General features: G+C 46.4%; 7 protein-coding genes across 7 annotated transcripts; 1 reads left to right on the top strand and 6 right to left on the bottom strand. All coding sequences in view use genetic code 12, as the record gives it.

The window, feature by feature from the left end:
- Window positions 1–652: 652 nt before the first annotated feature.
- RAP1 (DNA-binding transcription factor RAP1) lies at window positions 653–2,410 on the bottom strand (the record flags this gene model as incomplete). The annotated part of the gene is made up of 1 exon (XM_029035844.2): window positions 653–2,410. The coding sequence occupies one exon, from the start codon at window positions 2,408–2,410 to the stop codon at window positions 653–655; it is 1,758 nt and encodes a 585-aa protein (XP_028891086.2).
- Window positions 2,411–3,176: 766 nt separating this feature from the next.
- CJI96_0002328 (putative serine/threonine-protein phosphatase) lies at window positions 3,177–4,385 on the bottom strand (the record flags this gene model as incomplete). Its single annotated transcript, XM_029035843.2, has 1 exon — window positions 3,177–4,385. The coding sequence occupies one exon, from the start codon at window positions 4,383–4,385 to the stop codon at window positions 3,177–3,179; it is 1,209 nt and encodes a 402-aa protein (XP_028891085.2).
- A 177-nt stretch (window positions 4,386–4,562) lies between these two features.
- Window positions 4,563–6,812, bottom strand: GYP7 (GTPase-activating protein GYP7; the record flags this gene model as incomplete). The annotated part of the gene is made up of 1 exon (XM_029035842.2): window positions 4,563–6,812. One exon carries the CDS (start codon window positions 6,810–6,812, stop codon window positions 4,563–4,565), a length of 2,250 nt encoding a protein of 749 aa, XP_028891084.2.
- An 873-nt stretch (window positions 6,813–7,685) lies between these two features.
- On the bottom strand, window positions 7,686–10,871 carry CJI96_0002326 (ATP-dependent RNA helicase MTR4; the record flags this gene model as incomplete). The annotated part of the gene is made up of 1 exon (XM_029035841.2): window positions 7,686–10,871. One exon carries the CDS (start codon window positions 10,869–10,871, stop codon window positions 7,686–7,688), a length of 3,186 nt encoding a protein of 1,061 aa, XP_028891083.2.
- Window positions 10,872–11,845: 974 nt separating this feature from the next.
- Window positions 11,846–13,612, bottom strand: CJI96_0002325 (uncharacterized protein; the record flags this gene model as incomplete). The annotated part of the gene is made up of 1 exon (XM_029035840.2): window positions 11,846–13,612. One exon carries the CDS (start codon window positions 13,610–13,612, stop codon window positions 11,846–11,848), a length of 1,767 nt encoding a protein of 588 aa, XP_028891082.2.
- Window positions 13,613–14,083: 471 nt separating this feature from the next.
- Window positions 14,084–15,646, bottom strand: CPY1 (carboxypeptidase C PRC1; the record flags this gene model as incomplete). The annotated part of the gene is made up of 1 exon (XM_029035839.2): window positions 14,084–15,646. One exon carries the CDS (start codon window positions 15,644–15,646, stop codon window positions 14,084–14,086), a length of 1,563 nt encoding a protein of 520 aa, XP_028891081.2.
- Window positions 15,647–16,710: 1,064 nt separating this feature from the next.
- PRR2 (Prr2p) lies at window positions 16,711–17,565 on the top strand (the record flags this gene model as incomplete). Its single annotated transcript, XM_029035838.2, has 1 exon — window positions 16,711–17,565. The coding sequence occupies one exon, from the start codon at window positions 16,711–16,713 to the stop codon at window positions 17,563–17,565; it is 855 nt and encodes a 284-aa protein (XP_028891080.1).
- Between the last annotated feature and the right edge of the window lie 7 nt (window positions 17,566–17,572).

Genomic DNA, 17,572 nt, shown 5'->3' with positions numbered 1-17,572 from the left:
ATATACAATGGTAACTCAATGGTGTAGGGTCGGACAGATATGTCATGAGCTTACTGGGTGTCAATATCTGAACGAGTGATTCGAACTGTATTAGTTTCTTAATCGGTAATCTCCATCATGATTTAATAGAATATATCAATTTTCTCCGTTGATATTTGTGAAACCTCAACCTGAAACGTAATTTAAACACGAGGTGAGCTAGTGGGTCTATCTGACACAACTGAGGATGAGAATCCATCAAACAAAACAATGAGACAGGTCAAATCAGCTTCTCCAGTCGCTATGGGAGTGTTCACCTATTTCTTTATTACTCAGCTTAAGCAGAGTGCACAGCTCATGGAAGATGGATGATGTGCCGCTTGATAAGTTTGTTAAAGTGTGAATATTAAAAAGTAGCGTTGGCTGTGGTAAATAGGGATACGAGCGGTTTTTTTTTAGAGTGCCAGGGAGCTTGATATTACACAATTGAATTTGACGTGATCAACATTTGCACTTCAGCCAGACCCAGATGAGTGGTGTTTGGCGGGAATGCTTGATTGCCAATGATCAGTGGATTCAACCGCTGGCCACTTTTACAGACATTTATTTGTTATACTACAAACAAGTAGGGTTGCTAGTTTACAAAAATTAGCAGGTCATTAGCCTGACCTGATTAAAGGCCGAGGAATTGGCGACGAAGCTCGATGCTGTCCCCATCGTGGAACATCAACCGCTCCATGTGGCCCTCTTTCAACCAAAGATCGCTTTCAGGGGTCCACAAGCCGTTGTGGCCACGCGGGAACAAAACACTGCTCATATCCATGTCTCCATTATTGAGGGCGTCACGGAGCAAAAGTAAGTAGTCGTTGATGTAGCGCACACTGCTGCTGGTGACCTTGAGAATGTGTCCGACAAACGCCCTTGTGAAACCCAATTTTTCAAACTCGTCGAAGAGCACGCCGAAGGCATCCTCCCCCAACTTGGTCAACAAGCTTCTAGCGTCATCGATAGCGTGGGGCTCAGAAAGAAACTTGTCAGTGAACAAGGCCTTGGAATGTACGTCACGAGGCAAGTAGACCATGTAGCGAGCCCACGGGTCTTGGGAGTCAGCATCCACCTTTAACTCAAGCCCGTCAAAGTCGTGAATACCTAAAGCACGCACATCAGTGAGCTGGTCGTCGATCTGAACACGGTCCGAGTCTACTCCAACGTTATGAAGAGCATCATCGATATTGTCATTGGTATTTTTTCCTCCGATTTCCTCGTCCAAAGCTCTCTGGCCGACAGCCAAATTTGCAACAGCAGCCACGCCTGCAGAATCAAGCTGGTGTGAGAGATGGTGCTGGTGGTGGCCCAACTCGCTCGCCAAGAGCGCCTGGTCGTGAATGTCCATTCTTGGCGGAGCATACGCCTGAGCACGTAGCTTCTTTGCCGAGAGTTGCGCTTTCTTCTCGCTCTTGGACTCCCTTGAGGTCAAATTCTTCATTGGCTGAGGCTTTTCTCCTGCCTCAATCGCTCTTTGGTAATCGTCTCTGTACCTCTGGAGGCCGTAGACTCTGGCAAACTTCCTGTACCTATCCCTCCAACTCAGAGACGAGTGATTTGTGTTCGTGCGAGCAAACTCGTCAAAAAACGAAATCGACACTGAAAAATTCGCCTCGTTGAGCTGATCTTCAGGAAGCCTAGTCTTGTCGTCGGCCGTATGAAGAGTATCGTGGTCCTGGGTGTTCAACACGTGGTTGATAATGCTTACACATAAGTTGTAGTCGTCGTCAGCCGTGAACCTGTTTTTCATCGTCTTGGCCTCGCTCACCTCCAAAACTATCGGCTTTCCTTTGTCGTCATAGAGCAAGTTGTCGTTTTCGTCTGTCTTGTACACGTACAGCAACTTGTGTTCCAAATGAGCACGGTATCTCGACCGGACAGAATTGCCCGTGTGTCCCCTAAGCAAATCGTGCTTGGCCAATTGTTCAAAGAACTTGTGCGACGTTCTGTAGCGAGGCTTCAACCGCACCTGCTCCAAGATGTAATTGTCAGCTGCAGCAGTAAACTTTGTCGTAGACTTTGGCGGGCCCTTAGCCTTCTTGCTCATCGCCTGTGCCATGGCCTTGGCTGTTTCCACGTCTTGTTCATCCAAAGCCTCATCATGGCGTCTCTTGCCAGGAGGATACTTGTACGCCTCCAAATACACTGTCTGGCCCCTTGTCACATAGTCGTCAATGAATTGAAACAGAAACGTCTCTCTGTTGGGAACAGGATACGACAGAAGTTGGATGTACCCGGTTTTGAGGGCAATGGTCTCGCTGGGCTCAATGTATCCTCCGTTGTCGGTGATGATCTTGTGATACTTTTCTCTGTTTGGGTCCAGTGGACTGATGTAGAAGGCCATGGGCCTTCCTTCGTCGTCATGGAGCAATAAGCGTTCCGACATGGTTGGATCAAGTGCCAAGTTAGGAATGGCTGCAAAAAGGGTGTCTGGGTGTGAGGTGAGTAGTGAGGATATGGGTGTTTAGGTTTTGGAGGTGGTGATGTTTTGATGGTGTTGCGTGCGTGCGGTTACCAAAAGTACCAGCGGTGAGAGCCACTGCCTCTCGTGTAGTGTTATAAAACTCAACGGGAGAAAAAAAGATCTTTGAGCTCTTTATGCATCAAGACATTGATTTCGCCGTTACGTAATGGTCAATTTTAGCTTTTATATGATCTATTGAAGTTACTGTTTATACCTGTTGTTGCTCCATGGGACGAGAGCGACAATGTCGCGCTTACCTCAGCAAGAGTCGAAGCAACTTGCCAAGTGTAGCTGCTATTCACATTTTAGGAGCATCATCGGCATCTTTGAGATTCCAGAATCCGAATGGTAGTGTTTACATTCCCAAAAACTTACTGTGTTTGGAGAAAGCGCAAGTGATAAACAAGCGGAGTTGCCTACGTACGACATTTTTGCAGCCATAGAGCAAGCAGTTTAGCAGTCTTCGAAAAGAAATGCAGTGAACAAATCACTGGTGTGTATCCTGGACATCAAAGGCAATAAGCTTAGAAATCAGGCTTTCCGATGCTTGTGAGAGCTTAGTTGAAGCTTTACCCTGAAGTCAAACAGCCAACGTCTCTACACCTGTCTCAATTCTAGATGAACGTGTATTGCGCCAAAATTATCCGAAATCAAACTCTACTTCATAAGATCATGTCATGCTAGCGTATCAGCATTTCTGCTGCACAAGAGTCTCCTTATACATCACTTTGTCTGAGCCCTTCAATTTCTCCTGCCACATTACCAACGCACTCAACTTGCCGCCCTTGGTACACCCAGAATCGAGGCCCTTAGTGAACTTCTTCAATTTGAGTCCTCTACCAGCGTCGTGGCCGTAGTACACAACAAGAGAGCGGTCAAGCTTGCCGGCTTTCTGCTTCTGGTTCCAGATCTTCGACCACGAAACTGCGCCTTTGTCGCTGGGATCATCAGTGGTCTCGTTGTAGTAGGGACCAATGTAGGACCTCATCTCAAGACAGTCCTCAGGATCCTGTGCATTCAAGTCCTTAAGAAACTCCATCCTGAGACCTGCGTGCACAGCCACTCCTTCAGTATGACCATATTTGCCCTTGGTTTTCTTTGAGTGCAAGGGAACCTGACCAAGTTCCTTCATCACTGGACAGTTGTTGATATACTCCACATGCTTTGGTTTTAGTTTCTTAGCGAGAAGGAACTCAGGGTCGCTGTTGAACTTACCAGTTGTGCGGAAGCTAGGAGCCGTTCCATTCACGAAGGATGGTTGCGGAAGACCATGATATGTTGCGTAGTTCTGTAAAACATAGTACTCGTGATTACCCATGATACACGCGATATCGTTGTCAATAAGAAAGTCAAGAACTTTAAATGAGTGCGGACCTTTGGTAATAAAATCACCCAACACTAGAAGTTGGTCACGTTCTTTCTTGTACTTGACCTTTCTTAACAACTTCTTCAATTCTCTGTATTGGCCATGAACATCACCAACTAGAATGAGCCGCTCTTTCAGCTTCTTCATGCTATTGCTCTCGATATTAACTTCCTCATCGGAAGAAACTCGCAAGTCATGCTCATCTTCTTCGTCATCGTCATCGCTGAAATCATCATACTCTAGCGTAGTAAGTCCCCACAGATTTGCCTTTTCCAGCAGCACAGGTGTCAAGATGACATCCAATGGCTCTGCTTTGTGAATTCCAACCAACTCTTTGGTCTCAGGAATAAACATTTTGGGCAATAAGAAACAAAACATATATAAAAGACAGACGGCGACAAGAGTACCTAAAGTGATGAGCCACTTTTTGGTACGATTTGGGATCTCCCAAGGTTCTGCCTCGTGTATTATGTCCTCCTCATCCGTAGAGCTGTAACCTCTGTAGTTTCTGCTTTTCAGCAAACTTCCCATGTAGTTGTTGTTAGAGAGAATTAAAGTTCAAAATGTGGATAATGTATGAGAATGCATAGAAAAGATTGTCACACAGACCCATCTCAAAGTATACAGGTCACCACACACGTGCTCGCTTAGGTGAAATCTCGTCAGCGGGGCAAAAGCAGTACTACCATGGTCTGTTTTTCGCAGCCATTACCCGCCGCCCACACCCTCAGGTCTTTCACTTTCCTTTTGGATCACGAGATCACGACTAAGCAATTCACGTAGATCAGGGTTTACTCGCACCTCATAGAGCTCTCCACTGACGTTCAGTTGCTGGTTTTCTCTATCAATAAGAGCTATCATCCGCTTGAAGCGAAGGAATAATAACTCGGCACGAATTAATAGATCATTGAGATTCATCTTACCCGAGAGGTCATTCATGTACTTCAAAACTTCGTCAAACCGTTTCAAGTTCTGCATGATGATTCGTTTGTTGTCGGAAAGCACTGACAATGCGAAGAACAAGTGGAACTGACTGCTGTAGTAGTCGGTGAAGAGAACTTCCCACAAGGTCAACACATCATTCCACTCAAACTCCCGCTTGTACCAGACAAGAAGCATGCGGAAAAAGAAGAATAAGTCTGTCGACTCACATTTCTCTAAATGCTTAAAGAGGTCAGGAAGCATGAACTGCAAAAGCCCATTGAGTACATCCATCTGGCGCTTCATGCCACTCTGATCTCTGACAAAATTTCTCTCCATTCTCTCCATGAAACCAGTAAATGCCCAGAACGACAACACCTCATCCTGGAGAATCACATATATGGGCGAAAGTAAGTCTGTCATCCCTTGAACGTAGCCCAAGTTGACATTGTACTCATTGAAAGTCAAAAGAATCTCACGCATAGCAAACAAATGAGGGTTTTGAATATTAGCAAGGTCCCACTCGCTCTCCTCTTCGTCTTCATCAGGTGTCTCTGGCAGAGATTCTCTATCATTACGAGAGCTTTCAGCATCCGGCGCCTCAAAGGCTCCCGCGATCTCCTCAGATAAGTTTGGAGGAGAGGTTTTTTTGCTTTGAAAGAGTTCCAAGTGGCGATCACACCTATGAATATCTTTCTCGATACGACACTTCTGGTCTTTCCAAAAGGGATCTTGCCGCTTGTCTTCATCCTCAACCCAGCGCTTTTTGTAGTCATGATACCCGCTTTCAAGGCTCTCTCGAAGGGTCTTGCGCTCCTCTGAAGAAGAATCCCAAGGGTATACTCCAAGCAAGAACAACCAGGCCTCCGGTCTGACATCCTCCTCCAAACCACCGTGGAAGATCCTGAACTTCACTTCGTCAACGGTCAAAATGAGACGGCCGTTGTGGTCGAAAAAACCATCCCACTCGACTTTGCTGATTGGCTTCCTACGCGAAGCATTGCTAACTTCCTCGGGAGTCAAAATCTCCAGCCCCGTTCGAAGCTCCTTGTTGATTCTATCGTAGACGGTATCCTCGAGCATGAACTTACGCTGGGACTGCTCCGCTTCTTCTTTCACTTGCGCTGCCCATTTGGCTAAGTACACTCTGGCGCTGTCGAAATCGTTGCTAATCTTCTTCACTTCAGGTTTGCTCAATACCAGCCTCACCACCACCTCAGGGACATGCTCATCCACGATTTCAGCCACCTGGTTCTTCGTCTTCTGCCCAAAAGAAGCCACAGTCTCCAAAACTCTCCATTTAGCCGTCGCCAATAGCTTGTTGACGTTGGGCAACTTGAACTCAGCAGCAGGTTCCATTTTGCTGCTCTGGTCCTTGAGAGGGGCAAAGTTGGCCAAGTCTACACTCAGAGGATCCACCAAATACACTGAAGGCTCCACCGTCAGCTTTTCAACACTGATATACCTTCTGAGAGTCAGAATAAAGTCCTGCCCGCCCCAGTACATTTGGCCATCCTCGCCAAAAGGGTCAAACAGCTTGTTGAGAAGCTTTTGGCGTTGAATGGTCAGAGGAGACTCATCATCATGGAAAAAAACCACGGGCATCTTCTCCCCTGTTTTCGAGTGAAGCACAATGGACCCGTACCACCAGCCCAATGACGGGTTTCTGACGTGGATCAGGTACACAAGCAGCAAGGGCAATGAGAAGCAGTAGCCGGAGCCAGAGCTAGACGAGGGTCTCCTCACGCTGGGTTTATCACCAGGCTTCTTCTTCAAACCCGATGGTCCCGCTTCAAGCAGCAATTTGCCCATGCTGTCGACCAAGCACTCGGCCATGTCCACCTCATTGTAGAGCTTCAACTCCTCTGCAGAAAGCATGTTTTCTGGCGTGTAACTGAGCAAAATGTCCTTATTTGTAGAGGGCCCGTTGGGCCTTGAGAGCGTCAAAAACCCAGCCACATTGTCCTTGTTGGACGTTGAAGGGTGGAGGTACGCCTTGCTCTTAGCGTACAAGAGCTCTACCGTGTTGGAGCTCATCCGAACGAGATTGAGTTGTACTTGAGGATTGAATTGTGAACAACAATTCAAGTGACAATTGAAGATGTATAAGTGGCTCTTTACGCCTCAGGGTGTGCTGTTTTTCGTTCGCTGTTTCTTTTAAAAAGTAGTACTGATCAGGGATACTTATCCTCCTTTCGCACCTACCTATATAGTACCTGATCTGGGGTAGACATATACATGCGAATATTCGTGGGGCTATAAAAACAAAAAAAATAAAAAAAAAGAACATTGTGTAAATCTAAGTTATTGAGAGTTACGAAGGCAATCTATGTATGACTTCAAATTTTACTTGTTTTACTTCAAAGGTTGTTCATCGCTGGTACTTTGCCACTAGTGCAGTCACTGGGATTGGACTGATTCGCAGCCATTTACATGCGATGCCGTGAAGTAATGTGAGAGCTTCAAAAAGCGACAAGTGCTCAAAATTCGGAGGTGATTGGGGAGGATTAGGTGAATTTTCCTTAACAGGATAGTCATCTAATATGATTACCTGAAACGTAATATGGGTGAGACTCTGGCGGGGCCTCTTAATGGTCGTTTCAGGTGCTCTCTTTATATGTTTTGCCGACCGCTTACGGTGAATCACATTGAGTTTGACAGGAATTACATGTCCATTTTGAAGAAAATGACGAGCAGCGTCTGTCTTGAGTAGGTGAGCTCTCAAAAGAGCTCAAATCCTAGTGAATGGGCAATCTACGTTGGTGGTTTATTTTTTTCGCAGCCATTTTGACGTGAGTACATAGTAGGCTTGCTTCCACAACTTATGAAATTACCTACATTTTCATCTTATATTGCTTTTGCGCAGCCTCTACAACAGGACACTTTCTCTATGAATCATAATTATCTATATTACAAGTACAACGACGCAGCGGAAACAATGTCTCTGTGCACCATCTCCGTGGCCTTTTCCATCTTATCTTCCAACTCAATGTTACCTATCGTCTTGGCCGCCTGAATCATCTGTCTAATCATCTCTTCCAATCTCTTGAACGTTCTAATCAACGACCCTTCGTACACATCGGTCATCTTACAAATCTGTGCAAACTTGGCGCCTTTGCACCATGCATATGTCACTTCCATGAGCTCAGGGCGGAACAGCTCAACGTACTCCTTCTCGGTAATTTCTATCTTGCTTTCTCTGAACACCTTGGCAATCTTTGTTGCCATGTCTTGCATGGCTTTCAAGGGCTCTGCCAATTCAGGTTTCAATCTAGGCACTTCCTTGGCTCGTTCCTGGAACACGAAGCACGACAAAAGCGCCGCACACTGTTCTGGACTCAAATCATTGAACGTACCATTGAATATGAGCTCTGTCAATAGAAGCTCGTCACCCGTCGAAATCTCGCAAGCAACTCTTCCCTTGAGCTCGATGATCTCATCTGGGGTAGTGAATCCAAGCTTCCTCAAGACTCTCTTTCGGCGTTTCAAATCGTCGAGCTGAATCACCGCTTGCGCTTGTAATATCTTCTCCTTTGTTTGAGAGATTTGCTTCTCAATGTCGACCTTGTGGCTGTACTGGGCGTACAAATCCTTGATTCTGTCGGATTCATGTAATGGATTAGTAGCCAATTTACTTTCTAAGACGTCAATCTTACGCAACAACGTCTTGAACTCAGGCTCCTCGATCTTCATGCTCTCAACAGGATCCATTAGAGGGATACCGTCGGGCAACTTCTTGGGCAAGTCTCTCAATGTCCGCACCAAGTTTCTCTTGGCAGTGGAGCTCTTGAAATCGTCTGGCACCTTCAAACGAACGCTCGAGATTGCCTGAATGGAGTCCAATGTGATGGGGACATATTCTGCTCTCAGTTTTTCACCCTCCTTCGAAGGACGAATACCCTCAGGAAAATCCGGGTTGAACGGTTTAATCAAGTTGACAGGAGCATCTGCGAACATGGTGCAAACAAATACGCTCACCAAATACAGCTCATGATCCGTGTACGTTTGAGATGAATCTCTTTTGTTTGATCTTTTCGAGAACGATGCAACCATTCCCCAGCCGTAGTCATGCTCGCCAATCTTCACTTTTATAACTCTGCCAGCTTGCAAAAATGGAAGAATGTGACCTGGGTGGGTAACAACTTGACGAACGCTCTCCTGGTATCCTTCAAGTTGTTTCTTGAGATCATAGTATTCCTTGACATGATATTCGTCATCCACAGTCACATTATTGTACTCAATAGTCAACTGTTGAAGGTGCTGCTCGAGCTTGGGAACAGACGCAGCATTTTGGAACTGGTAGAAGGAGTTCAGCAACATGAATTGCGGAGAAATGCCTTCAACCCGCATTAAATTCAAGATCATATTGTATCCTAGGTGGAATGCAGAATCTAATCTGTCAGCTTGGCCCTTGACCATACCTTTGGCCACTTGAGGTTCCATTTTTTCATCAATCATCATGATCACGATACCTCTATCATCTAGACCACGACGACCAGCTCTACCGGACATCTGAATATACTCACCTCCAGACACCCAACGGAACCCTTGACCGTCCCACTTTCTGACAGATGTGAAAACCACAGTCTTAGCAGGCATATTAAGACCGATGGAGAACGTTTCTGTGGCGAAAAGTACCTTGAGCAAACCTTCCTGGAACAAAAGCTCGATTACCTCTTTCAAGATTGGCAACAAACCCGAGTGATGAATACCAATACCTCTTCTTAGAAGCGGGAGAATATTCTTGATCTGAGGCAACTCTCTATCTGACTCTAGCAAAACATCAATAGCGTTTTCAAACACTTTCGTCAATGCTTGACGCTCCTCATCTGTATTAAAGTCCAATTTGGACATTTTGAGAGCCAAAGACTCACAATCACGCTTTGAGAAAGAGAATACAATCACTGGATTGTATCTTTTCATGTAGATCATTTTGACAATCTTGTAAATGTCACTCTTTCCGTCCTTCACACCTCCCTTATATGTCTCTCCCTTCTTTTTACTTCTTGTTGCCTCGGCTGATGAGGGATCGTCGCCCATGTTGTTTGAGATTGAAGACATAGCTTTTTGGAAATTTTCCTCCCTGAAGGTACCTTTCTCGTCGACAACAAGATGAATTCCATCACCAGCCGCTGGAAATAAGTAATGCTGCAAAGGAGTTGGACGGAAGTCAGTGTAGACAACGTGACATGGTTGGTTGTGCGTTTTCACGATCCACTCAGCAAACTCCATGGCGTTTGGAATGGTTGCCGAAAGAAAAACATGGTGCACCTTGTCAGGAAGCAAGATGATCGTCTCTTCCCACACAACACCTCTGTTTTTGTCTCTCATGTAGTGCACCTCGTCGAAAATGACCCAAGCAACTTCTCTCATCACCTCCGAGCCTCTGTACAACATACTACGCAAAATTTCTGTCGTCATAACAAGACATCCTGCGTCCGGGTTGATTGTAACATCACCAGTCATGAGACCCACATCGCCAAACTCAGCCAAGAGCTCTCTATACTTCTGGTTACTCAAAGCCTTGATTGGAGACGTATAGATGACACGCTGCTTATCCCTCAAGGACTGAGCAATCGCATACTCAGCCACCACTGTCTTACCAGCAGAGGTATGCGCAGATACAAGAACAGACTCGTTTCTGTCGATACACGAGATAGCCGTATCCTGGAAAGGGTCCAAGGTAAAAGGGTAGGTTCTTGCCTCTTTCGTTCTCACGTGCTCTCCAATGGGAACGTAAGGGTAGTCTGGTGGAATGGCCACTTGGTGTCTGACCTGATGCTTCAATTTCAACTTTCTCGCATCTTCCTCCTTTTGATCAGACGGAAGAAGACCGGCAGAGGCCGCAACTTCTCTGGATGCTTCAATTTCCACGGCATCCTTGACAACAGGATTCGACTTCTTTTTCTCTCCATTGGCCGTGTCGTCCTGTTTTGCCTGTTTCTTGTTCTCTTTCTCATCAGCAGGAGCTGGTCTTTTCCTGTCGAGGTTGTTTTGCTCACTTTTCTGATTTTTTTGATGATCTCCATGACTTTTCTTCACTGGCAACTGCGCTGGAGTTTCCGAGAAAACCCCAAAAAGATCGTCGCCGTCCATTTGTGGAGAAAGGGTGAAGTTGTTTCTTCTGTTCTCAGCTTTGAGATGCTCATCTGGTATTGCCTCCGTACACCAGAATCACCACCTCCTCCTCTCTAGATACAACTTCGAAGAATTAAACAAGAAAAAAAAAAAGATGAAGGAGCAATGCTCAGCTATTTTAAAAGTACATTATGTCATAATAGTTTCTAAAACTTTGCTTTCTCTGCACGATGTTTCTTTGGTCTCTCTGTCTGGCTGGGGCTGCTGGAGTAGGCTGCGAAAATGGCTGCAAAATTCTTAAACCTTAAGTGTGCTTATAGATACCCAGTTCACCTTTACAAACCACATAAAGTTGTAATTAATTTGTCTAAATATATCAGTGTAGATTTATTGTACATTTTTTTGGAAGAACAACTTTGTAAATATCTCCTGTTTTAGCTCGGAAGCTCATCCTATGGGAATCTCTTAAGCTAAAACTACAACTCAGGTTTCATCGTCAGGAGCAAAACTATCAGATGAAACATTTTACCTTTGAACTGTTTGATTCGTGAATTTTTGTTTGAGAATTTATCTCCTGGGTTACAAGGTTAAGCTCAAAGCTTATTGTCAAAAGCCCCACTCTTCAAGTCACTTGGCTTCCACCGAGTCGAAAAGCAATACTAAAGGCAGACTTCAGGTGTTCATTCTTAGAAAATAGTCATTGAGTCTTATCACTTGACCAGAAGGACCTATAAAGCACGATTTTGATTGAAAACTCATGCTCAATTTCAATCATGCAAGTCAACAAAACTACGTGGACAACTGCAACAATACACTACAACAACACGGCTACAACTCAAGAAAATGCAACTTTCATCAATGCTAAGATTAGGCGCAAGTGACAATCAGTTCGAACGGCGCCACTAGTTGTTCATGCCATAACGATTCAAATGTGATTGTGTAAACGACGCTGTTCACATTTGCAGGGAGGGTATAATTACCAAATTAAATATCTATTGTGTTTTTTGTGCTGTATTCTCTGCATCAACCGTTTTCTCGCTCGTGGTCTCTTTCTTGGCCACGGCCTCCTCCAATTCCTTGAGTTTCCTCCACTTTTCCTTGTCGTACTCTCCAATGATTGCACTTGGCAAAGAGCTTACTCTCGACTGGTCCAGTGGAGTGTGATCGCTCGCCCACTCGTCAGAGGGGAGGCGAAACGGCTTGATCCCGCTGCTATGGCGAAAGAGGGGATCTGTGGGCATATTGAATAAAATCGGGATCGGAGGCGGTGGAGCAGGAACTGGTGGAGGATTATTAGGGGTATAAATGCTGCTTGAGGGCTTGTGCAGCCTGAGGAAGGAGCGAATGGCTCTCTTGGGCAGACCTCTATTCAGTGACTTGCCAGAAGCCGCTGAGTAGGGCTGGGAAGAGGCGGTAGCCACCGAGCCCAGGTGGTGATGCTGGTAATGCTGGACAGTGATGTCCTCCGAAGAACGGCGGCGGAAGATCCCCAACACTTTTTTTATAGGGGATGAGTTCGTCGACTGAACGATGGTAGGCGCCGGGATGGGGGTCACGCAAGGTGCCAATGTCAATCTATCAGAAACTGCTACCAGCTGGCGAGCGCTGCCCTCTGAATTCCTTCTGTAGGTGTGGAGAGAAGGAGCGCTAGACAGCACAAAACTGCCAAGGTCTGATTGCGGCAGAGGTTGGTGGACTGGGAGATTCTGCTGGAGCCAATGGCCCTTATTCTTCTCCCAGTCGTCTAGCGAGATCTGACGTAGGCCTCCCTTGCTCTTCGTCCACTGTGACGCTGCCATGGGGATTTCCTCGAGACCCTCCATTATTTTATCAGGACATGATACGTCGTCCTTGGAATCAGGATACGACTCCTTGTCGAAACTGAATCTCGACTTGGATTTCTGAATCGGCGACACTCCTTGCTTCAACACCGCAGGAAGAAGGTTTTCGTGGACGTTCTGTAAAAAAGCCTTTTCTTCGTCAATCAGACGTCTTTGTGAAGGCCGTTGTCTCGAGACATGGAGCTGGCCCACCAGCTTTGAGCGGTGAACATCGAGGCTCGAGAATTGGGCTTCCTGAAGCATTGGCACCAGCGGGAAGTGACTGAGCGCCGGGCTCATCCAGTTCAGCTGGCAGTACTCGTTGAGAGTCGCATGAGACGCCATCAGCGCTTTTGCTAGCATGACCTCGGGCTCAGAAACCATGCTCGAGCGTTTGGGCTGCTTGGAAGATTCAGCGCTCTTGTTGAGGTCCTGGGTCGACTTCTCGGGCACAAAGATTGTATAACTTTTGGGGCGATGTGTGGGCCCATAGGTGCTCTCAACTAGACTTTTCGATCTTCGTGGATCCTCTCCGTACCTATTGCTCTTTGTTTCGAATAGGTAGCTCGAATCTCTCTTTATGTGGCTCGCTCTGTCGCTCTGTAGCGTGCTTCCCGAGGCGTCTCTGACCAATGTTTTCTGAGAGGCTTTGTTCGTCACCTCTTGTTTCTCTTTAGCTGCTTTGTTGAGCGAAAGCTGGTCCGAGCAGGCGGTAGCAGTGCTTTCAATGTCACTAGCAATGTTCTTTTCCTGACCTCCAGTAAACATCAACACCGCAGAAGCACACAGAAGTATGCACCCAGCAATTGCTAGTATAAGGATCACCGTGAGATATCGTGTGTAGAGCTGATCTCTCACGACAATTAGGTCTATCGTGGTAGCCAAGTGGAACACATAGAATGGGAGCAGAGGCATTTGCAACCACCTCTTCTTGGCCATCCCCAAGGGCTGCACAATTGCAACGCAGAAACTCGAGACCACAAACACTAGCATCAGGATACTGGCAGAGTGGATGTATGAAAGAATTGCCAAAGTGCCCAGGGCGATACACACAAGCATTAGCACCAGGCGAATGCTGCGATGGAGCCACATAGTGGTAAGGTATTGAGTTAGGCGAGGGTGGGAAGCAAAGTTAGAATTTTTTTCTTGATGATATTGGATTTTGCGTTAAGGTCTCGGTTATTGCAGCTTTTCTTTGTGCTTTCGTCTACAAGCCATATGGGGAGAGGTTGTGTTTTGGGTTTGGCCCAATCGGGAAAAATGGTTGCAAAATGTGAGGGAGGGCTCGCTTTGTTTGTTGTGCTGCGCAGTCACCTATAAAAGCTACACAATGCGCAACAAGAGCAATTGTTAGTAAAAATCGATTTTAGACGACTCTAATTAGTCGGTTGGTAGCAAATGGGCTAGTACTTAGTTGTAGGTGTAGTCACCGCTGATCCATCTGTTGACCATCTCCAACGAGTGCTCGGGCTGGTCAAATGGAACCATGTGGCCTCCGCCATACACTCTCAAGTACGTGAAGTGCTCGTAGTTCTTCACCTCACCGGCTTCCTTCTTGCCAACCTTCCACTTGCGAATGGGCTGCGACTCAAACTTCTTATGACCAGACCATGGCAATCTGTCCGTCCAAGCATGGTTACCCAACCAGTTGCAGATGAAGTCCTTGTCTCCAGCATACACAAGCACTGGCAACTTCGACTCCAACAAGTCAATCACGTTCTTGTAGTATGGCTTCATCCAGTCACCAGCAAATAAGAAGTTTCTGTTGATGTCAAAGTTGCATCCCTGGTATTCCTCAACCTCAACACCCAACTTCTCCTTCACCTCAGGCAAGTTCAAGTAGTCGTCAATGTACTGCAACTCCTCGTAACACAAGTTGCCGCCCTTGCACTCTGTTCTGATGTCGTACACGTTCTTGCCAGTCTTCTGGTAAGGACCCATCTGAGCGTTGTTGCAGTAGATGGTGGCTGGCACACATGACCACACAGAATTGGACTCGTAGCACGACTCGATCAAAGACAAACAACGAGGAATCGAAGCGGCCATGTTGTCACACTCCTCTGGGTCTAAGACAGCGTCCTCGCCGCCCTTGCCGCAGGCCATTGGCTGGTAGTACTCGTACTGGGTCAATGGGTCGGTCAACCCGTTACCGATCAAGACCGAGGTCAAGTTGAAGTGACGATCGTCGTGGCTCAAGATCTCTGAAGCGAAGACAGGGATATAGTGACCGGCGTAAGACTCACCGGCAATGTGGAAGTCTCTCTCGGCGTACTCTGGGAACTGCTGGAAGAACAATTCCAAGAAAGCGTACACGTCCTGGCCAGCGGCAACGGTGTTGCTGACAGAGCCGGAGGAGTACGAGTAGCCAACATTGACAGGCTGATCCAAGAAGATCACAGTGGCGTTGTTGTTCCATGAGTAAGGGTTGTGCTTTGGCTTAACGTCCTCGCCGATGCTGGCAGGACCCAACTCGAAGAACAAACCAGTCAAAGAAGAGCAACCAGGGCCGCCGTTTAACCACAAAATCACAGGGTCCTTCTTAGGGTCGTTTCTCGACTCAAAAGCCCAGAAGAAGAAATGCTTATCCTCCTCGGCAACGTCCAAGTATCCCGAGTACTGCTTGACCTTGTCAATGCCCAAGTCCTCAGGGGTCGACTTGACACGCAACTTGTGGTTAGGCAACTTGGCGTTGGAAACGTGGAAATCGAAGTTACGAGTGATTTTCTTCACTCTCGATGCGGGGCTCTTGAACTTGAGCGACGTCACCAGCTCAGGGAACTTGAGCATCATTTCCAGCCACAAGGCTGCAGCGTCCTTGGGGATCGACTCCACGGGCTCCTTCACATACTGGGCAATTTTCAGCAAGACATCACCCTTTTTGGAGTCCAAGGCGTCCACAAGGTTCAGGTACTGGGAAGAAAGCGACAGCGCCTTATCGGTCAAGATTTGCTGGACATCGTGGAGCCTGTGCATGGGGATGGAAATGGCCAGTGCCGAGGAAGCAGCAAAGGCTGCGGTGAGTACAGTTGATAACTTCATACTCGAATTTAATTACTGAAACTATTGACTCTCCAAGCTAAGTGATTAAATTGGCGAGAAAGAATCAATTGGTGCGGTTGCAAAAAAGGTGGTGGACCAGCAGATACCATTTATATAGGATTTCTGGGGAGGCAACAGTTACTGGGTACCGAGCACTGTGTGCAGTTCTACCACTATCCTAAAGTGATATTTCTGGCATATTGAGGCCTGATAAGGAGCAAATCGGTCCCTTTTCGGCTTGGGCACGGAGGCACGGGTGTGCCACTCGGGTATGTGGTGGGTGAAGGTTGAATTGTTAACTGATTCGTTTGATGACAGTTGAGGTGTTAGGATACGTTTTTGTTTAGCCGGATGGCCATTACTAAGTTTTGGACTAAAAGTTGCAAACAATAGTCCGAAAAAGACGGAATTTGGTAAGCGATCACGTGATCGTGAATGAAAGTTACACAATTCGGTTATAATGGCCCCTAATAGCTCGGTGGGAACATTTTTGACTTTTTCGTGGTCACAAAATATACCCCTTGAAGAGTTTTTTCCAGTTAGTCGGGGCTTGAACCGTTTTGCATGTGAATGCTCTACAGAAAGTGAACCCTCGATGATGCTTCTCTCAAGTGATGTTCGAGTCAAAAATTTTAGTCAAATTTGTCCGGGTCAGACAAAAAAATAAAAAGGCATCCTTTTTACTTATTTCTGATCTCTCTGCTTACCATTTTCTTTGAACAAAGCCTCGGTAATAACTCCGCGCCTTTATTGACCCTCGGACTTATCGCTCATCGAGCAAACTTTCGTGAAAAAACATATCATCGATGTTCTTGCTCTTTTTTCTATTGTTCTAAGGCTAACCGACGATCTCTGACGCTTCAATACCCTCAAATAAGGGACCATCCTTCTTATCTACGTCCTGCATATAGTCGCCCATCTTTTGGTCCAAACTTAGAACCTTCCCCATCCACAATACCTTCAAAGCATGTTCTGGGTCTAGAGCTAGACCACTACCCATGTTTTTCAGAGACACTTTGATTCTGCTGTCTCTGATGGGGGTGTCTGGGTCTGTTGAGATCTGGAAAACCCCCAAGGGCGATAAGTATGCGGTTAAGATTTACCATGAGAAGGAGGCCCATGAGCTGAGAAAAGAGTACCAAAAGAGGGTCCTCTTCGAATATAGACTTCTAAAACAGCTTAAACATGAAGCGTTTTTCTTGCCTTCGAAATATACCATTTCATGGAGCGGCCTTACAGTGAGTATGTATATGGAAGCTGGGCTGAATGATTTGGCAGCACTTCTACGAAAGCAAGGCGCTCGTCAGTTCAATGTCGCTGAGAATATGTGCTATTGGAGGCAGCTTGTTTCTGGAATTGCGTACCTTCACGAACAAGGAATGAGCCATAGAGACATCAAACTAGAGAACATGTTGTTAGAACGAGCTACCGGGAGACTCAAGATCATAGACATGGCCACAGTGACCACAAAAAAGCCTGCTCTCGGCATAGTGGGCTCTCCAAGGTATATGGCGCCGGAAATGGCGTCTCAGATTAGGTATGATGGGCAAATAGCGGATGTGTGGTCTCTAGGAATAGTGTTGGTGTTTTTTGCAACCAGAAAGTTCTTATGGAAGACTGCTCATATAGACGATGAAAAGTTCGAGATGTGGTCCAAGGATCAAAAACTAGAAGATTTGGCCCTCCCAGCAAGTTTGAATAATCTTGTTGTTGCTCTATTGACAATTGATCCCGAACAGAGGATGTGCACCACAGATTTACTCCGGCACTCATTCTGCAAGAGCCTTCCCTGTTGTCAAGGCTCAAAGAGCTGTGGAGTGGAACATAGGTTATTGAAAGTTCTGGAGATATGACGTTCTC

This window comes from Candidozyma auris, chromosome 2 (genome assembly GCF_003013715.1).
Source record: "Candidozyma auris chromosome 2, complete sequence".
Classification (NCBI taxonomy): Eukaryota; Fungi; Ascomycota; class Pichiomycetes; order Serinales; family Metschnikowiaceae; genus Candidozyma; species Candidozyma auris.
The sequence above is the reverse complement of the archived record's forward strand: the minus strand, read 5'-3'. Positions and strand labels throughout refer to the sequence as shown.